The sequence below is a fragment of the Anastrepha obliqua genome, chromosome 1 (genome assembly GCF_027943255.1).
Source record: "Anastrepha obliqua isolate idAnaObli1 chromosome 1, idAnaObli1_1.0, whole genome shotgun sequence".
Taxonomy (NCBI): domain Eukaryota; kingdom Metazoa; phylum Arthropoda; class Insecta; order Diptera; family Tephritidae; genus Anastrepha; species Anastrepha obliqua.
In genome coordinates, this window is record NC_072892.1 from 102,711,912 (window position 1) to 102,730,649 (window position 18,738).

The following is an 18,738-nucleotide window of genomic DNA, read 5'->3' on the forward strand; positions in this document are numbered from 1 at the left end:
CCTTGCATTCTATTGTGATGCGATGAGTAAGCGCCTTCACTGTTGCTTCGCTACCTAGGGTGGCACCCACGATAGTTTTGAAATCAGTAGATTTTTTACACGATTTCGTCAGTTCGATTAAGAGATCGCCTTTTTGGGTTCTCCTTATTTTCGAAACTGATTCAGCGAAGTTCTTGAATTTTTCGTCGCTTTTCACTTTCTTTAAAATATCAGCGTAAGAACAGTTACCCGTTTTTTCAATTATTATGGCATCGGGTCTTACTCTTCCCGTACTTTTACTAATAACTTGTTTGGCCTTTTTTGGGTTTTTGTTTTTTACCAGTGTCCACTCATTTGTTGGCTTCTGCTGGACTGGGTGAGAAGAAGCTGGTACATGAACTTTCACCACCGATTGCGTTCTTCTCACTGCTTCTGCTTTTTCCGTTTTACTTCTCGGAGAATCCTCAGTGCTAGCCTTTTGGCGTTTAGTTCCTGTTGCATTTCTTGGCCTGGGTGACGTTTGTGTACTATTCTCATGGCAAGGCATCCCCCTTGAGTTGCAACGACATTTTTCTGCGGCAGCCCGTTGGTAGAGGGATTTTATGCTAAATATAACGTCCCTCATAGGTTGATGGATGGTACGGCGCTTTCCTTCGTTTTCGTTTAGCATGTTCACGAGGGCTATTACTTGTTCCCCCAGCTTGCTAAACGAGTTTTTCGTTTCCAGATCTTGTTTCTGTGCTGATCTGTTAGTGGGTGAGCCAGCACCCGTAATGCTCTGTGGCTCTTCGACTCGGCAAGTCCGGTCCGTAGGAGATCTTGCCGGTGAATGAGCCAGGCGTGAGCTTTTCTTGAAGGGATCTATGTCCTCCGAGGCAAGCTTGTTTTGATTTTCTTTGTTGTTTTGATCTTTCTTGTTTAGATCAATGGTTTCGTTTGCTTTTTTTGTGTTTAATTGCTCCATATTTTAGTTTTTGGGTCCCCACTCAGAGCCGTTATCTTTACTCGTATGCGTAGTTACCTATTTGATCCCATGGTTATCTATGTAAACAGGGAGGCCATGCGAGGGTTGACACAATCTCTTATGAAGAATTGTGTTCAGAGCCAGATCGGTATTAGTCAGGATTAAATCAACTGAGCCTACGCGGCCAACTTAATGACAACGAATAGAGAGCGTTTTCTGAGTCCTGCCATGGTTTTAACGGGACGGGGGCAAGCTTGGCATTAGCCTGAAAGCCATTTCTGCAGATTGTCACACCTGCATACTCAGGTAACAGAATACCAAACTCACCAGCTCGAAGCGAACATTTCAAAAGTGGGTTTCCAGTATACCATTAAGTTAAAACCTTACTGGGCTCGGTTCTAACATGTTAAAATAAGGTTGTGGCAACTTTGGTTATTAGTTGAATGTATTATAATTTTACTAATAACATATCTATCTTCTTTAGGTAACAGTTTAGCTAATTGCAACTTCTTCTACTTTTCCTACTGGGTTGTCGTGCACGATTCCTAGTGGGTTACATTTAATAGTATGTACGTGTATGTGTACCAAGCAATAAAGAGGATACAAATTTGTATTAGGTTCTCGTGCCGTTTAAGAGCGAGCGTAGCGATTAAACATATGATAACGCCATCAGCCGGCATCGATTGTGTATGGTATTTCTACCTACAACAACTTCAGCGACTTAAGCAGTATACATGCCCGCTATGTACGCACATGAACACAATCGAGTGTTAGGAGTAACAAACTAGTGCTACTAAACCTAACGTGAGAAATTTACATAGAAAACCCAACAAACCCAACCTTGACCACTAAATAAGAACGGTGATGACGTTAAGACAAACAAAGCGGTATACAGGCAGACGTTACAAATGTCTAATGTAGAGTATATACTACTTTATCTACTTTTTCTACCGGGATGATGTGCACGATTCCTACTGGGTTACTCGGACAACGGTTCGTCATTGTATATAAACATATTTATGTACGTGTGGGGGTACGAGACAAACAAATTTTAAAACAATAATACAAGCTCTCTTTGATTATCATGCTATTTGAGAGTGAGCATATAATAAGCTAACAAACATATGTGTGAGGATGCGAACAAGGAGGAGGCAGACTAAGCCTAATCGTGAGGTATTGACTTAACGAGCACAACATTGACTACACAGTAACAACAATAGTATTACTGACCGCTCAATAAGAACAGAAATGACTTTGAAGCATACAATAGCAAATTGCTACTGCCAGGTTCAGCGTGAGGAGTGGACTTAGAAAGAGAGATGCTTAATTGGCTCTTTTTTTTTTTTTTTTTTTTTTTTTTTTTTTTTTTTGTGTTTTTGTTTGCCGCCTTTGTTTACCACCGTTATGCATTCTCTCAGCACTGAGAGGCTTTGTGAAGGCTTTGACGAATTGAAATAGGTTATATTTCAATACAAAAACAAATCACAGGAAACAAATGGCAAAATATTATTAAACTGATATTTATAATACTTAGCTTATTTTTGTTTCCATATTTCAGCAGGCTCACTAAAGCACACTTGGATACACATTCCCGCACTTGTTTTCTTAATTTCAGCGTTTCGCACCACTGATATTTTAAAAATTAAGCACCACTTTCTAACTCACGTCCACTCGCGACCGACACACACCGGTGCGCGTTTGTCACCAGCTGAGCAAGCGCATATGTATCGCAAAGTGCGACCCTCACGGATTGTCGAAAGACGAGCCACTTACATATCTACGTACGTGTGTATGCGTGTGTGTGTATGTGTGAATGTTTGACTTGTTATTTGCTTCACTTTTACACCATTACTGGTATTGTTTCGTATTGTACTTTTCATTAGGCGAAAATTGTTGGCCACACTCTCAGGCTGTCAATGTTTAATTGCAACAAATGTCGCCGCAGTCATGGCCATGAACGTTGCCACGAATTTAGCGTACAACTACAAATTTAATGAGCTGACATACTGCTGGAAAAAATACAAAATGTAGAAAATTCAAAATACTCAACTGCAAGGTAGAGGTGCTCAAAGGCCAAGGTTTGGTAATTAAAATTTGCTAAAAATACAGAAATAAAAATAAAAAAATATAAAAACAAAATAACCTTTAAAAGCGCTTATTTGCATTTCTCCACACGATGCAGTTAAGTTGCATTGCTTGGACGGGTGACATTTCTTTTAATTAAAAACGCTTCTTTTGGGTTGTTTTTGGAAGCACAAAACTCAGTTCTCGTTACAATGACGTCTGTTACTTGCGCAACTGATCACTTTTTGAATGTTCCAATAGTTTAAACGTATTACTTGATTTTCCATTTATACAAAACATGATTGATAAGTCGTCATATGTGGCAAGGAAGAGGTTTTCAGCTAGTCAGGAAAACCGAAGAAATTCGAAGAGGAATTATAGGAGCTGTAACCTGTAAATGCATATAAGGTACTTACTATTTTCGAGAAACAGGGATCGCAACTAGATTTTGGCTCTTAATACTACGATTGTCAATGCCTTTTCGACGTATATTCTTTTCTTGATTGGGGCAGCAACGTCAGACGCGATTTTGGCCAAGTTCAATGAAGTGCCACCCAGGGTAGAGCGTTTCACCAAAAATATTAAAAATGAAAGTTTATTAATATTTTGTTAAGCGCCGATCATAAATACTCTAATTAAAAGGGAGCTGAAAAGTTTGTAAGCGATATTTGATTTGGTATTCGTTGAAGAGAACGGCGATGCACAGTGGGACGTCCCCATTTAAGCAGCGGCCAAAAATAGCCAACATGTTCCGATTTTGAAGAAATTTTATAACTGGCCTACCTTTAATTACGAAGTATTATCTACTTATAGATTGCCCTACTTTCACTTCTCCCACCAAAATTAGGCCGAAGTGTTAAAAGTTATCCAATTGAGATTAAATTCGGTTTGCGTATTTGTTTTGCCGATATAAGTATAAATCTGAAATATAATAAATATTGCTGCACAGGCAAACATACCACTCACACAAAATGTGGCCGCAAATTTTCTTTGAAAAATTCCCGCTTACCTCGATAATCTTTTAGCTTTGAAAAGAGCTTCAAATCGAGTTTGTGAACATTTCCCTAATCTACAGTGCTTGGAGTTGTATTAGATTAGGCTTCTTTCGCATTTCTAAGCGCACTCAACTTATTTTCTTTTCAAGTAATTCACAAATTTATAAAGCAGGTGCCACCATAAAAGTAATTGGGAAATAACGGTTAGCACATATCAGCACCCGGAAATTATTATACTTTAATTTATAATAAAATGTTTAAACAGCAGTTATATGCAGCCTTGTTTTCTTTTTTTTCACTTTCAAAGTTTTCATGTGCCTTTTTGATGATACACTAAAACGGAAAATTATAGGTAGGTAAATCGGCCGTCGTACCCGAATGGGTTGGTGCGTGGCTACCATACGGAAGTGCACAGATTCGAAACCAAGTACACGAAATAACAATTGATAGAAACATTTTTTCTAATAGCGGGCACTACTCGCCAAGTAATGGCAAGAGCAATTGGGCTCAAGAGCTATTCGAAGCCATTCAAGAACAGTCATTACATCTATTGAAAGCAACCCTTTGGTGAACGCTATCGCGCCGTGATACACGACTTTTTGATACCGCTTCCACATCAGTTGGTTCAAACAAGACGGCCATCGCGGTTAGTTTCCATACAGCCCGTAAAACAATGGAACGAACGGATTTATTTTTCCAAAGTTTCCATAATTTGGAAGCGTTCATTTAGCGTCAAATAATTCATGATAACTTGCCAAACCTTACTGAACAGAAATGTTGACACAGTTTGTCATTTTTTTTCTTGGTGTCTGAGATAGGCTTCAAAATTCCTTCGCACTTATGGCGACCGTCGTCTACTGCGACGTGTGGTATGGCCACTTAAACGATACCTTCTCGCCTTCTGGGAGACCCACCCTTACCGGGACTACTTTCTATATTACTTCGGGAGGGCCCAGAACGGCATTCATAATTTGACCAATACTATTCACCCACGTCTGGGTCCACCATATTTGTAGCCAGCTTTCATGCTATAGGCTCGCCTTCGTGTTTTTCTATCTATGCTGCTTCGCTCTGTTGCACTGTGTCGAAGTAAATCTTTTTTTCGTAGTATGTTTTCAATGTAGTTCGTTACCGCGCTCCACCTGTCCTCGCATTCAAGTATTTTGCTGATTATATTGCTTGGCGCGATGTCGCCAATCTGCTCTCTCAGAGCATTTCTTTCCGGAAACCATCTGTTACAACTAAAAAACTTGTGTTCAGCGTCATCGGTCAGCGCTTCGCAGTAAATGCACTTCGAATCGGTTACCTTGCCCATGCGGTATAGGTATCTCCGGAAGTATCGGGGGCTCGAAAGAACTGAGTTAAGTTCCTTTGGATCCATTTGTCAATTGATAGAAAAAGTTTCCCCGTCCATCTGCCACTCGGTTCAGTGTCCCATCGGCCTTGGCACCGCAGCATGGTTTGGCATATCCGTTCTGAGGAGCTAGTGTGGAAGTGTTTCTTCTTGGAGTCCCACGCATCCATTCGATCCCAGACCATAAGTCGACGGGTATCTGCCGGCTGATCACAAAAATTGCTGCGCCTAAAACAGTGCGATAGGCTTAGGCAACTCTGACTGGCCGTATTCGTTGCACAGCCCCCAGTGCTTTGCGCTCGGTCTTGCAGTTTAGCACAATTCCCCATACTTCGCTGCCGTACAGGAGAATTGAGTTTATGACCGCCATAATTAGGTTTCTTTTGGTCTGTATTGGATCACCGACGTTTGCCATTAATCTACTTAGCATACCCGTGACTTTGGCTGCTTTGGTAGCCGCATGCCGTATCTGGGCCCAGTTTGCTATTCTCAGCTGTCAAGCCATAGTTATCGATATCGATACTTCTCATGCAGCAGAAGAACGCCCGATGTAACTAGTATGAACTTATAATGTCTGATCTATAAAAACGTGTCGGAAATTAAATTCATCCCAAACCCTCTTTACTGTCTCCTGGCCTTCTACTTGTTCATCGTGCATGATTTATGCAGTTAGCCTTGAACTCGAGCTACGAATTCTGCAACAATCTGCAGCAGAAAGAAATACAAACAAAAAAAAAAGAAAAGAAGTTCAATTACATTTTTCGCTTAAAATCCCACACGACAACTCACAGAAATGTCAGCCAATTGTCAAATGCATTTAAAGCATTTTAAAGCCCATTCGCAGCTCACTGTTTCGCCAACAATACAAAAGGGCAGAAGTGAGATTTTACGAAAACGACATTCAATTTGCATAAATATGTCGAAAACAATCGCTTTTCGATAGTTAAGAATGGCAGCAACAGAAAAATAAAATAAAATCAACAGAAATTTGTAAAGGGCAAAAGTAGTGGAGCAGCAAGGCGATTTATTATAAATTCAAGGTCCTTCTAGAAGCGACGGAAGATATGTCGCTACTTAACTGCATGCCGCCAACAACTTGGCCAGTCATGCGCAGCCACTCATGCCGCGCACTGTGACTACACATCCATAACCGCGTACATACACATACACATATGCACTGTACGCATACTTATGTGCCAACAGCCATACATTATCGGTGTCATAAGGTATTGTCTGACTAGATTTTGCCTAAAGATTTTTGCATTATTAACTGAAAGTGATCGGCTCTGTAAGGTTTCCTTCTCGGCGAAGCAACTCGAAACTGACTTTATTTTAATTTTGCTTTTTTGCTATTTCATTTTTTAAATAATGTTTTATTTCGTTTATTCACAGACAACCATTCCATTGCAATCATTTAACCTTGATTGTGGACGTCTCGATAATGGCATAAATGCCGACAACATCAACAACAGCAGCAATGTCAGCAGCACCCCGGTCGCCAAGCCAACTGTTGCCTATATGCGCACTTTATCGGCACCGACAGCGTACCACCACCAACAACAACAACAACAACAACAACCGCAACTACCGAACGAAGTTGTCGGCAAATCACAGGCGGCCTACAGTGGCGGCAATGGCAATCGCAACAATTTAGCAACATTTAATGCCAAAACCGAGCAGCATCAACATTATCATAATCTGACAAATTTACAATGCGGCAACGATGCGCTAGCAACAAGTGCGCTAACAGCAACAACAACAACAACTACTAATGCAGTAACAGAAAAAACAAGCTCGCCAACAACAGCGACAGTATTGAAAATTGAAGAGACAACACCAACAGCAACAACAATACCAGCAGGTGCTGCGGCAACTAAACTGGCGACGACGACAAGTGGCAACCGTCGGCCAGCAATGGCAATGACAACATTAAATGGTTGTGTCGCCGCCCAAGAAACCGATGAGGAATCACTTAAAGGTAGGCGACAGCGTCAATTGGAAAACGATATGGAAACAATGCGCGCCGGCACAGCAGCAGTGACACTCTGGACACACAGAGAAAGCCAAAACCAAAACCAAAGCCAGAGCCACCATCAGCAGCAGCAACAACAACAACAGCTGGTCAGTGGCGATAAAAGCAGCATTGGTGGCAACATTAGCAGTAGCAGTGGCTTGGCGGCAATGCTGGCAATACCAAAACGGGAGCGCATTAATCATGCGACAATGACAACACCAATATCAACCATAGCTACCACAAAACTAGCGAACACAGTGCTGCTGCCATCTACACTGCTGACCTCATCAGCATCAAAGAGCAATGGTGGCGGCGGCAACAGCGGCACAACGTCTTTGTTGTTAAATGGCAATGATGTGACCAAAAAAGGATCCACCTCAACGATCTGGACATCTGAGGAGTCAATATTGCGGAGTGTTGGCGCCGTCGATGAAGACAATAAGTAAGTAGAGAGGAAAAGAGGGTAACATGAAGTTAAAGGTTTGGAATTTTGGTATAAAAGCTACTGGGCGCTAAGATGTGGGAGTTAGGAAGACTTGCACAAAAGGTTGTGTATCAAAAGTTAATTTAAGGATCTAATTAATTAAGACCAAATGTGTATTTAAGAAATTTTAAAGACATAGTTGGGAAAAATGAGGTGAATTTTTTTCAGTAGAATCATCACCAGGTATTCCGTGTTATTGTGAATTCTATGGAGAAAAATCACTGCCCTCAATTACAAACCAAAAGTACGGAGGAGAATTTTTGTCCTTTTTTGAGAATTCACTATAGCGCCAATTGAACGTTTGAAAAATGCGAAAATTTTTCTAAAATATCGAGAGCGCGATGAAAATAAATAGGCTTTCGGCAATTTTGCGCCAACTTTATTAAATTATTATTAAATATATTAAAAAATATTTCTAATAAATATATATATTATTTGGATTGTTTATTCTATAATTTACTTTATTTTATTGTACGGTTATTTTGTTTAGTTTTTATTTAACTTGATTTAAAAAAATGTATCCATTTCCTATTATATTATTTTATCAGATTTTTATCCTATTTTGTTTTATTTTATTTAAATTTTTCTATTTTCTTTTTTTATTTTGTTATATTTTATTTCATTTCGTTATTGTTTTTTATTTAATTTAATTTTATTTTTTCTATTTTATTTAAAATTTGTATTTTATTTTATGTTACTGTATTTCAACTGATTTCATTTTACTTTATTAATTTTTAATTAATTCAATTTAATTTCTTTATCTTATTTTATGTTACATTTTTATTTTATTTAATTAAACTTAATTTCATTTTATTTTATTTTATTTCATTATAATATATATATTTATTTTAATTTTTTATTTTTATTTAAGATTTTTATTTTATTTTAATTTACTTTATTGTGTTCAATTTTTATTTAATTTATTTTAATTTAGATACATTTTCTCAATTTAAGTTTTAAAGGATTTAAAACATATAGTAATACTAGTGTCAAATTGTACTGAGTAATTGTGTAACGAGTTTCATGTGAAAGCGTCATCATTAAGTGTCGTTTCTTAGTTTGTGTCATTTCGTCGAAGTGTAAACAAAAAATTTTTTTATACAAAGACTATGTCAGCTTTTATGCCTACAAAACTTCATTCGCGGGAAGCATTGCTATTTTGCTTCCATCTGAAGAAAAGTGCAGCGGAAAGTTATCGGATGCTGTGTGAGGCTTACGGTGAGAATGCTCCATCAATTTCAACCTGCGAGTACTGGTTCCGACAATTCAAAAGTGGTGACTTTGACACAGCCGACAAGGAGCGCGAAGGAAGGCCACCAACTTTTGAAGACGCCGAATTGGAGACAATTTTGGACGAAGGCCCGTGTGAAAAGTGGTCAGACGATAAACGAAGCACTCTACAGACAACAACTTATGCGATTGAAGCGAACAATTGCGGAAAAACGTCCAAACATGAGACATTGATCTTTCATCATGACAATGCTCGGCCGCATGTCGCACAAGTGGTCAAAACCTATCTCGATGGTAGCGGATGGGAAGTTCTACCCCACCCGCCTTATAGCCCAGATCTTGCACCATCAGATTACCATTTGTTCCGGTCGATGCAGAATGCCCTTACGGGAGTGCGTTTCACTTCGGTTGAAGGTATCCAAAATTGGCTTGATGAGTTCTTCGCCTCCAAAAGCGAGCAGTTTTACTGGGACGGAATCCATGCATTACCAGAGAAGTGGGAAAAAGTTATAGCTAGTGATGGACAGTATTTTGGATAAAATAGGTTGTACCAATTTTTAACAATAAATTTTTGAAATCGAAAAAAAAACCTTTAAAACTTAGTTGCACACCAATACTTTATTATGTTTTATTTAATATTAAATAAATAAACACATTTTTTTAATTTTATTTGATTTTATTATTTTATTTTACTTAATTTCATTTCGTTCTATATTTTTTTATTTAATATTTTTTATTTAATTTTTATGTCTTATTTTAAAAATAAAAAAATAGAAAAAATATTTTTGTTATTCTTAGTTTAATTTTTTTTTTTTATTGATTTCAATTTTATTTTATTTCATACTTTTTTTTTTATATATATATTTAATAATAATAATAATTTTTTTTTCCATTTCATATGTTCACTAGTCCATCCTATCCTCAAACCATCCCGAACTTTAAGCGAATCCAATCAGACCAGGCCATCTATCGAGCCTTTTGCGAAACTTTTCCGCACAAATCGTAAACAAATATCTGTGGCACTGATCAAAGGAAATCCTCAGTGGGTCTTACGTCTTCCTCATATCTACAGTTCGTGAAGAAATCGTTATAAAAAGCTCCGAACTTGGCGATCATATAGCCAATAATCCTGTAACCCGTTGGTATTACCCTGTGAATGCACATATTTCAGGGAACCTTCCGTGTTCTTCGTTCATCGCGCATTGGCGAAATGTGAGAATAGAAAACCAAATTGGGATTGCCTATTTGAAGTCACTTGTCCAAGTCCTGTGCGCACTTTTTTTCTTCCTCATTTTCATAACTTAAATATTCAGAGTCATGAATTTTTCAGAACCCCTTTAATGTCAATAGGAATCTCTGCGTCTTGACATAATTTTTTATAAATTTTTAGGTCTCTTTATCAGCATTAGGGCAGATCGCAATTAGGTGCAAATAGTCGACATTAAAAAAACAAGGATAAAACGACAACAAAATGTTGATATTTTCTATTCACTGCATGCCAGGTCATTTGCGCTTAATTGAGAATTTCCTGTAGATTATTTATTGATACTTTGATATTTTAATATTGATAATTTTATCAGTAGCACTACCAAAGCCATTTAACAAAGCCTTTCCAAAGTACACGCACCAATTGAAACCCTTCCGCTCTACACTTACAGCTCCACTTCATCTTCGGCATGTGAAGAAGCCTCCGGCGTACTCAGCTCTGGCAAGTCGGGCATTTCGCTCGACTCCTCCGGCCTGGACAATGACAACAACGAAAGTGGCATTGGTACGGCAACGCCACCCAAAGACATCGCCTACTGGAAAAATCAACATAACGACAACGAATCGGTGAGCAGTTTGGATGCGCTACGTAAAATGAAATTCCAGAAAAGCAGTTCAGTAGCTTCCTCAGATGATCCAGACCTCTTAGAAGTACTCAGCTTGTGCGATGAGCCCCATAGTCGTGGTGATGAAGACATTGGCATAAATTGCGGCGATGAGTCACACGATGACATTGACGATCAGCGTCATCTACAACGACCACCAACAGCTGCCACAGCTGCAGATAAACTTAAACACAAGTTCCAACTACAACACCAGCAACAGTTGCAACAGCATTTATTGCGCACCTCACGTCAACGTCAACATCAACGCACGCGACAAGATGACAGCGATAACGTTGACAGCAATGATGCGCTCGAAACGGCAGAAGCCGGCGATGATGGCGTTATGGATGTTGCCGATTTGGCGGACGAATATGATGAGGGCCACGATGAATTCGAAGTGGGACCCTATTGCGAATGTGAGTGCAATGATGGTGATGCAAGCAGCGCCAGCGGCAGCGGTGGTGGCGGCAGTCGTAGCGGCTCCACATCGGCAAATGATATAGCTGCTAGCAACAGTGTGGTACTGCGTCGCAAATTCAATGCCACTACTACGCCAATTATGATGCCCTATGGTGGGGCAGCCGGCGCTGGTGGACGTGCACAGAAATGTCGCAGTCACTCGCTGGATACCTCGTCGCTACCTGCCGTCTACTATCAATACTCGCCACTACAGCATCAGCATCCACAACAGCATCATCCACTGACGCGTAAGTTTCATCAACATCTGCATGGACGTAGCAGGGAACGTGGTCAATTGTCGCTGGCACTGCGTCAGGAACCATTCCAGTCTTTGCTATCGCCGACGCACTTTGCCGAATTACCCTCACCGAGCAGTGCATCGCTGCACAGCGGGCACGAAAGTCTAGGCATACAAGAACTAACGACCAAGTCAAACTCGGCGCCATTGCTGCTAAAGCAAGAAAAGACGCGACGTGATGATTTTGCCGGCCAGAAGTTGGTGAGTTGGAAATATGAAGTTAATTAAAATAGTTCGCATTTTTTTATGCAAACGCTATGTAATGTCTTATTTGTTTTTCTCTATTTTTAGACGCTGCGTTATTCACGGTCGCAAAGTGATCGCTACTTAGCAGGTGAGTGCACGAGTACGAGGTAGCAAATATAGAAAAAAATTAATAAATAAATTACTCAGTTAATTGCTTAAGAGAGTGGGCTATTACAATTTTAACCATCGCTGTGGGTAACAACTCTATTAAACGATTTATTAATTTTCTTTTTTTTGAAGAGCTGGGAGGTCTGAATATAATGGTAGCACAGTGAACACTGTGTGCGGGATTAGTGTACTGGCGGCTCATAGGTAACAAATGAAATAACTAAAAATAAAAAGTATCCAATTAGGGAAGCTCTTTCAGCAACCTCTTAGTCAAGCATTTAAATGCAGTTTGAGGAGTAGAATGTAACATTCAATATTTTTAATTTTTGAGCGTAAGAAATTAGAGTTAGACCGTTCCTTTATTAATAATTGATGGGAGTATATTGCATACAAAAAGCACAGATTCATTCGAAATGTCCAATTTTGGCTTCTTTTTTAAATTGAACTGGAAAATCAGCAATAGCCGGATGCACCTCGTTCATTCAAAATTTCCATAGATAACCATGCAGGGGTCTAGTTTTTTCCACACGCTAACAATTTCTTCATTGGGGAACACAATTTTTTCCACAGTTACCAACGCTCTTCTCCAAAAGCCTTTTGCATTTTTTCATCCCGTTTTTTCAAAACTGCAATCAACAATTGTCCGGTATTATGCTTTGAAAGGCAAAAGGCTCAAAACTTTTTAATAACTCGACTTATGGAATTTTGCTAAGCCATGCTTTTCTGTTTTCGGAGCGGATTTTGCTGAATTATGGATTTGTCAGTGCCGCGACTACGACCTGGCTGTATGAATGTTTACGCCGAAAGGAATTCAGTATTGCACACTCCATTTGTTATATCAGTCAAGAAACCGCACTTACCGCAGCTTTGCACCTTTTCCTCATTGAATGAACGTTGTATTATTAAATTATTGCCTTACAACCCGCTTTTACAAATGTAAGAGGAGAAAAGAAGATAAAGAAACGAGAAAATAAAGGAAATGCTCAACGTTAATTCACTACCCAAAGTTGTACCAAAGAGTATCTTAAAATTATTTGCAAGAAATATAAAGTGACTTTAAATGGCTTTTTCTTCTTAGCAGTCAGCTCTGATGACTTGCGGTGTTCGAACAAGCGTGGCGGCCCGATTGATGGCGTTCCTTAATTTTGTGTAACGGTAAACGAGCAAGTGAGCAGTTGCAAAATATCGCCTTTTTCATTGCGCACGCTGTCACAGTTGGAATGGTTCTCATTATCTGCTCAGTATTTGATGAAAGCGGAAACAATTTAGAGTTCCCGATACAAACTAACGCTTTACAGGTTATATTTATATTTCATGTTCTATTCTTCTATTGGAATGGATATGTTCAATGTTGTTACAGTAGGTATCTGTGTCCTGGAGCCCAATGCACTTCACTTTAAAAAAAACTTTAACTTTTGAAAAATTCTCTTTTAATTCGTATTTAGCGACCCCCAAGACAAACTCCGAGTAACGAATTTCAAGTCCATTCGGTGACTTTTAAAAGATTAGTTCGCCATATTGAACTTAAAAAGCGCCACTCGGCATTAAAACATTAAACGTTTTAAGATACATTTAAAGACTATTGCAGATATTTAAGTCTAAACTAATATTGGAGTGAAGAGTGGCTCAATTGACGAAGAATGTGTCATATGTATACACATTATTGTGGGCCAACTTGTACGGAACTACTTTTTTCGATATCGGTTTTGGCAGATTCGGACTCTGCATAAAGTTATACGAAAAAAGTCCAATATAATATAGTACATTGTATAATAAAAACCTTATTAATCAAAGTTCCAAATTTTGTACAAAATCCATAAAAATTTCAAAAATTTCGGAAATAAAAAATTATTGTATAAAATCTCTAAAACCTTAAAAAATTTTATTTATTTATGTAGTTCGATTCAATATATTTTTTTACCTTCATTATTTTACTTTACCTCATTTTATTTTGTTTCACTTAGTTTAATTAATTATTTTATTGTATTATTAATTTACTTTATTCTATTTTTTTTTTTTTTTAATTTAGCGCTTTTTATAGTTTATTTGCATGAAAATTTATTTTCTTTTATTTTGGTTTGTTTTATTTTATTATTATTATTATTTTTTCTTTATTTGATGATTTATTTAAATCTTTGTTATTTTATTTTATTTTACCCCATTTTATTTTGCTTTATTTATTTTAAATTGTTTGTTTTATTTTATTATTTTTTATATAATATGTTTTAATATTTTTATGTTAAATTAATGTTTTTTTTTTTTATTGCATCCCAATAAAGGAGTGATTTACATTAATTGGCGACAGCTTCGCTGCAAGCCAATAATTTATAACAGGTACAAAGATTACAATTAAATTAATGTTTATAAACATTATATAAAATAGTTAAAAGTTTTACAAACAAGAAAAACGTTTACTGTAAAAAGTTTCGGACTATATGACAAGAATTGAGTAATTGCATGTCGAAAATTAAATTATTTTATTTTATTTTATTTTATTTTATTTTATTTTATTTTTCAATATCATGGTGAAAATAAATAGACACAGTCAGCTGACTAGAGATAGTCAAAGAGTTGAGCAAAAATTCACTTATCGATTCCATATGTAATGGAATTTTTTAAATTCATTTATCAAGCGAAATTCTTCATCAAAAACATAAAGAATCTGAATATTACTAAGCTCATACAAAATAACGTTTTTAATTTCTGTTTTATAAACGTTTTACCTGAATCGGCTTATCAACAATTCAATTGAGACAAACAAAATTAATAAGCGATAAATGTTGAATTGCATCTCTATATACATTCCGTTGAAATGAACGAGCTGGGAACTCCGCTCAAACTTGTCAAGTGATTTGAGATCTTGAATAAGTTCCCAGCAGAAGGATTTCGGGAATCTAAAAAACCTCCTGAAAATGTCTTCTTCCAGAAGAAATGGGTCTTCCCTGCTGCGTAAACTTGCCGGAATGCGTCTACGCATATTTCTAAAACGTCAATAAATACACAATTATTCGTGTTCTTAAGAAATTTTTACCCAAAGCATATTACTTTGCTTCATTTTCGCGCTTTTTTTTTGTTTTATTTTATTTTATTTTATTTTATTTTTTTTTATTTTATTTTATTTTATTTTATTTTACTGTGTTTTATTTATTTTTATATATTGCCCCATCATATCCTAATGTGTCCTTAACTGATCGCGAACTGTTAGGGAATTCAAAAATTTGAAAAAATTTAAGAAAAGGATAAAATATTTAAAAAACTTTTGCTTACGATTTTGAAAATGTATATTCCCACACATATCGGAAGTATTTTTTATGGAAGAAAATGCGCAACATCGCATACAACAAAATAAAAAAAAACTACATTCCCAGGACTTTGGTCGATATTACTATCTGTATTAAATTCATATTTATCAAATACTGTTTTTCTTAAATTTGGTGGCATCGAAACTGACTTTAAAGCCCTTTCTTATAACTTTATGTACAATCCGAATCTGCTGGTAGCGAAATCAAAAAATATGACCCGTTTAATGTACTTGTGACTCATTTTGTACTTTACTTCAGTAGTGTCATAATCGAACAAAAAATATTTTTTATAGAAGTACGCAGAAATGGCACAAGCCCTTCTTTTATGCTTTTAAATTCGAAACAATATCAATTAAGAGTAGATGTAAATGTATTTACTTTTACTTAGAGAGGCATAGTAATTTGAAAATTTTGAAGGTGCTATTTTCAACATTTAATTTCTTTTTTGGATTAAGAAACTCCTGCAAAAAATTGGTGATATATAAAATTAAAAAAAAAAAAAAAAACAGCAGGTATTTAGTGGTTAACCTTCAACCTTTAAGTTCACCATTTCTGTTGCTAGTGGTGGTCGCTCCTTTGAGGTTTCCCTTTTTCTGCCGATATGCAACCGGCATTATTATAAGATCGCACCTACTCAAAGCTTGATAATCAACTGCTAGGCACACATTAGTGGCCATTTCGCTTCCGCCTACAGACATGACATCTTCGGTTAGTGCAAAAATCTGATGCTTTATGCAGCTCCTAGCTAGCAACTAAAAGTAATTAAGAAGAATTTACATGTCAACAAGTCAATTTAGGTTATCACTCAATATATCTTGCTTTTTCACTTGCCTCCTATTCGCCTCTGGCTCTTGCTTTGCATGCCGTACGTAGCTCATGACGGATTTTGCTTTTGTGTATTCTGCATACATTTGCAGCTTTTCGATCAACAAGCTCGAACACTTTGAATCAATACAATTTGGACGTGATTCTCAAATGCCTGTCAATTCATCAACACTTGGCATCGACGTCGTCGTGTACGTCATTGTCGTAAGTCTATCCTGTGTCTGTTGCTGTTCTGAAGTAGTGTCTGTGTATGTTAATCGAATGTCTATCTACTAATACTCTCACTCTTACATCCGGCCACTTCTCCACCACTTCCAGTCAAATGTTCGCTATAGCGAAAAGGCTGTCGCAAGTGAGTTAAGTGGCCATTCCGTCTAAATCTATTTACTGTTCTCATACAAATAAATTCATAGTTCAGCTGCACCTTTGTACTTTTTAACTGACTTGGAGTCTGGTTGGCCTTTTGCCTCCCACCTCTTGTTGATGTTGATAATATTTACTCAAGCGGCTAACATCAACAAGTGTTGGAATGAAAAAAAATGGAAGCTTTGGGGCTGGAGATCGCTTAAAAGATGGTTGGGTGCAGTGCCATTTTGCCGTTTGACATTTTAACCGGTCTCCACATAGAGTGTTTGTCTGTAATGTGTTATAATTGGTGCGAGGGTTGTGGGCTAATAATAGCCTATTTTATCACCAATTTAGCCTTTGGCTTGGCTCTCGCGTTATTGACAAAACAAACATTTAACATTTTGTTTAACACAGCCCACTAGAGTGGAATGCTCGCCATCCTTTACTTTGGACTCATTGCTATCAGTGAGGCATTTCCAACCACTTCCACTTACTCTATTGCTTATTGTAAAGCCAAATGTGGTGGGCGTAGAAAACGTAGGTGAAATATCAAACTGAGAGGCTCGGGCTATGGTGCCTGGAGAACCTGCTCACGGATGGCTTGAAGTTGGGCGCAAAGGTCGGTGGAGGATTACACTTCGTGGAACTATGCGTCATGCTTAAGTTCAGGCTACCGGATATCTACGGTGTCTTCCAAACTGAAGTAATCGGGAGTAATAGTCAGTTTTGTAATAACTGCCATGGTAGTAAACATTTATTCAAACAGCTACGCAAAAACTAAGAGCCCTGGGGCGTTGATGATGCATTCAAAACTGGTTGGGAATGTCTGATGTCCCTTTCAACCATATCGAAATTCTTTTAAATTAAGCTCACTAGGGTACCTAGTTACAGGGATATTGCAGTAAACTACTGCGATAAGATAGTTTTCCTATGGAATGAAAATATTGGGGCTCTCTTGACCCGAGATTATTTTCTCCACGAGTGGATAAAAGGCACTCCAGGGAACTTAAAGCTGCTGTAACCGTCTACAAGACGAGGTGGAATCATCTCAGCATCTTCTTCTCAGCTGTACTGACTTTGTGTGGCTGTAATTAACGCATAGGTGTCACCATAAAAAGTACGCGCTCAAACTTATATGAAAGAAAAGCCTAGCAGCGTCAACAAAAACAAAATTTTCTAAAATCAACAGATAACAGAACACAAAATTTACACTCTATTATACTAAAATCCATGGACCTTTAACTGCATACCCAGAAAAATTCAAACCATTCTTGTTAAAAAGTTGAAATTTTGAAATATTTAAAAAAATTAAAAAAGTTATGATAAAAAAGTTGTTGCACTTTATTACACCAAAATTCACTGGAATAAAACTACGTACTCGAAACGTTTCTAAAAAACTAGATTAAAAAGTTGAAAATGTATATGAAAGTTCGTAATATAAGGTTGTCAAAAAAGTCTTGCGGTATTTTTATTGAATTTTCAATTGTTCACAAAATTGGTTATAATAATGCGATTTAAGTCAAATATGCGCCGTTTTGTTCGATGACGAGTTCCCAACGAGATGCCAACTTCATAATGCCCCTCTTATAGAAGCTCGCTTCCCTATTGTCAAAAAACTCGGAGAGCCAATTTTCACAGGACTCTCTTGAGGACAACTTCCGACTACCAAGCTCGTTCGCCATGGACAGAAATAGGTGGTAATCACTTGGTGCGAGATCCGGACTATACGGTGGATGCAAAAGAATCTCCCATCCGAGCTCCCGGAGCTTCTGGCGCGTCACCAAAGATGTGTGTGGCCTGGCGTTGTCCTGATGGAAGACAATTCGGCCTCTGTTGATCAAAGATGGCCTCTTCTGCATGAGTGCTGCATTCAAGCGGTCCAGTTGTTGGCAGTACAGGTCTGAATTGAGCGTTTGGCCATAGGGGAGCAGCTCATAGTGGATGATTCCCTGCCAATCCCACCAAACACACAGAAGAACCTTCCTGGCCATCAATCCAGGCTTGACCACCGTCTGGGCAGCTTCACCGCTTTTCGACCACGACCGTTTGCGCTTCTCGTTGTCGTAAGTGACCCATTTTTCATCGCCAGTCACCATCCGCTTCAAAAACGGGTCAATTTTGTTGTGATTCAGAAGCGATTCGCATGCATCCATACGGGCAAAAATGTTTTTTTTACGTCAAGTCGTGTGGCACCCAT

At 37.8% G+C, this 18,738-nt stretch overlaps 1 protein-coding gene across 3 annotated transcripts in view; it reads left to right on the forward strand.

Moving 5' to 3' along the window:
• Window positions 1–18,738, forward strand: part of LOC129253431 (uncharacterized) — a 243,879-nt gene that overhangs the window by 165,732 nt on the left and 59,409 nt on the right. For all 3 annotated transcript variants that reach the window (XM_054891798.1, XM_054891799.1, XM_054891800.1), the window contains exons 5-7: window positions 6,749–7,812; window positions 10,743–11,913; window positions 12,004–12,046. In XM_054891798.1, the coding sequence (XP_054747773.1) occupies window positions 6,749–7,812; window positions 10,743–11,913; window positions 12,004–12,046 (2,278 nt within the window). The remainder of the gene's footprint in view (window positions 1–6,748; window positions 7,813–10,742; window positions 11,914–12,003; window positions 12,047–18,738) is intronic.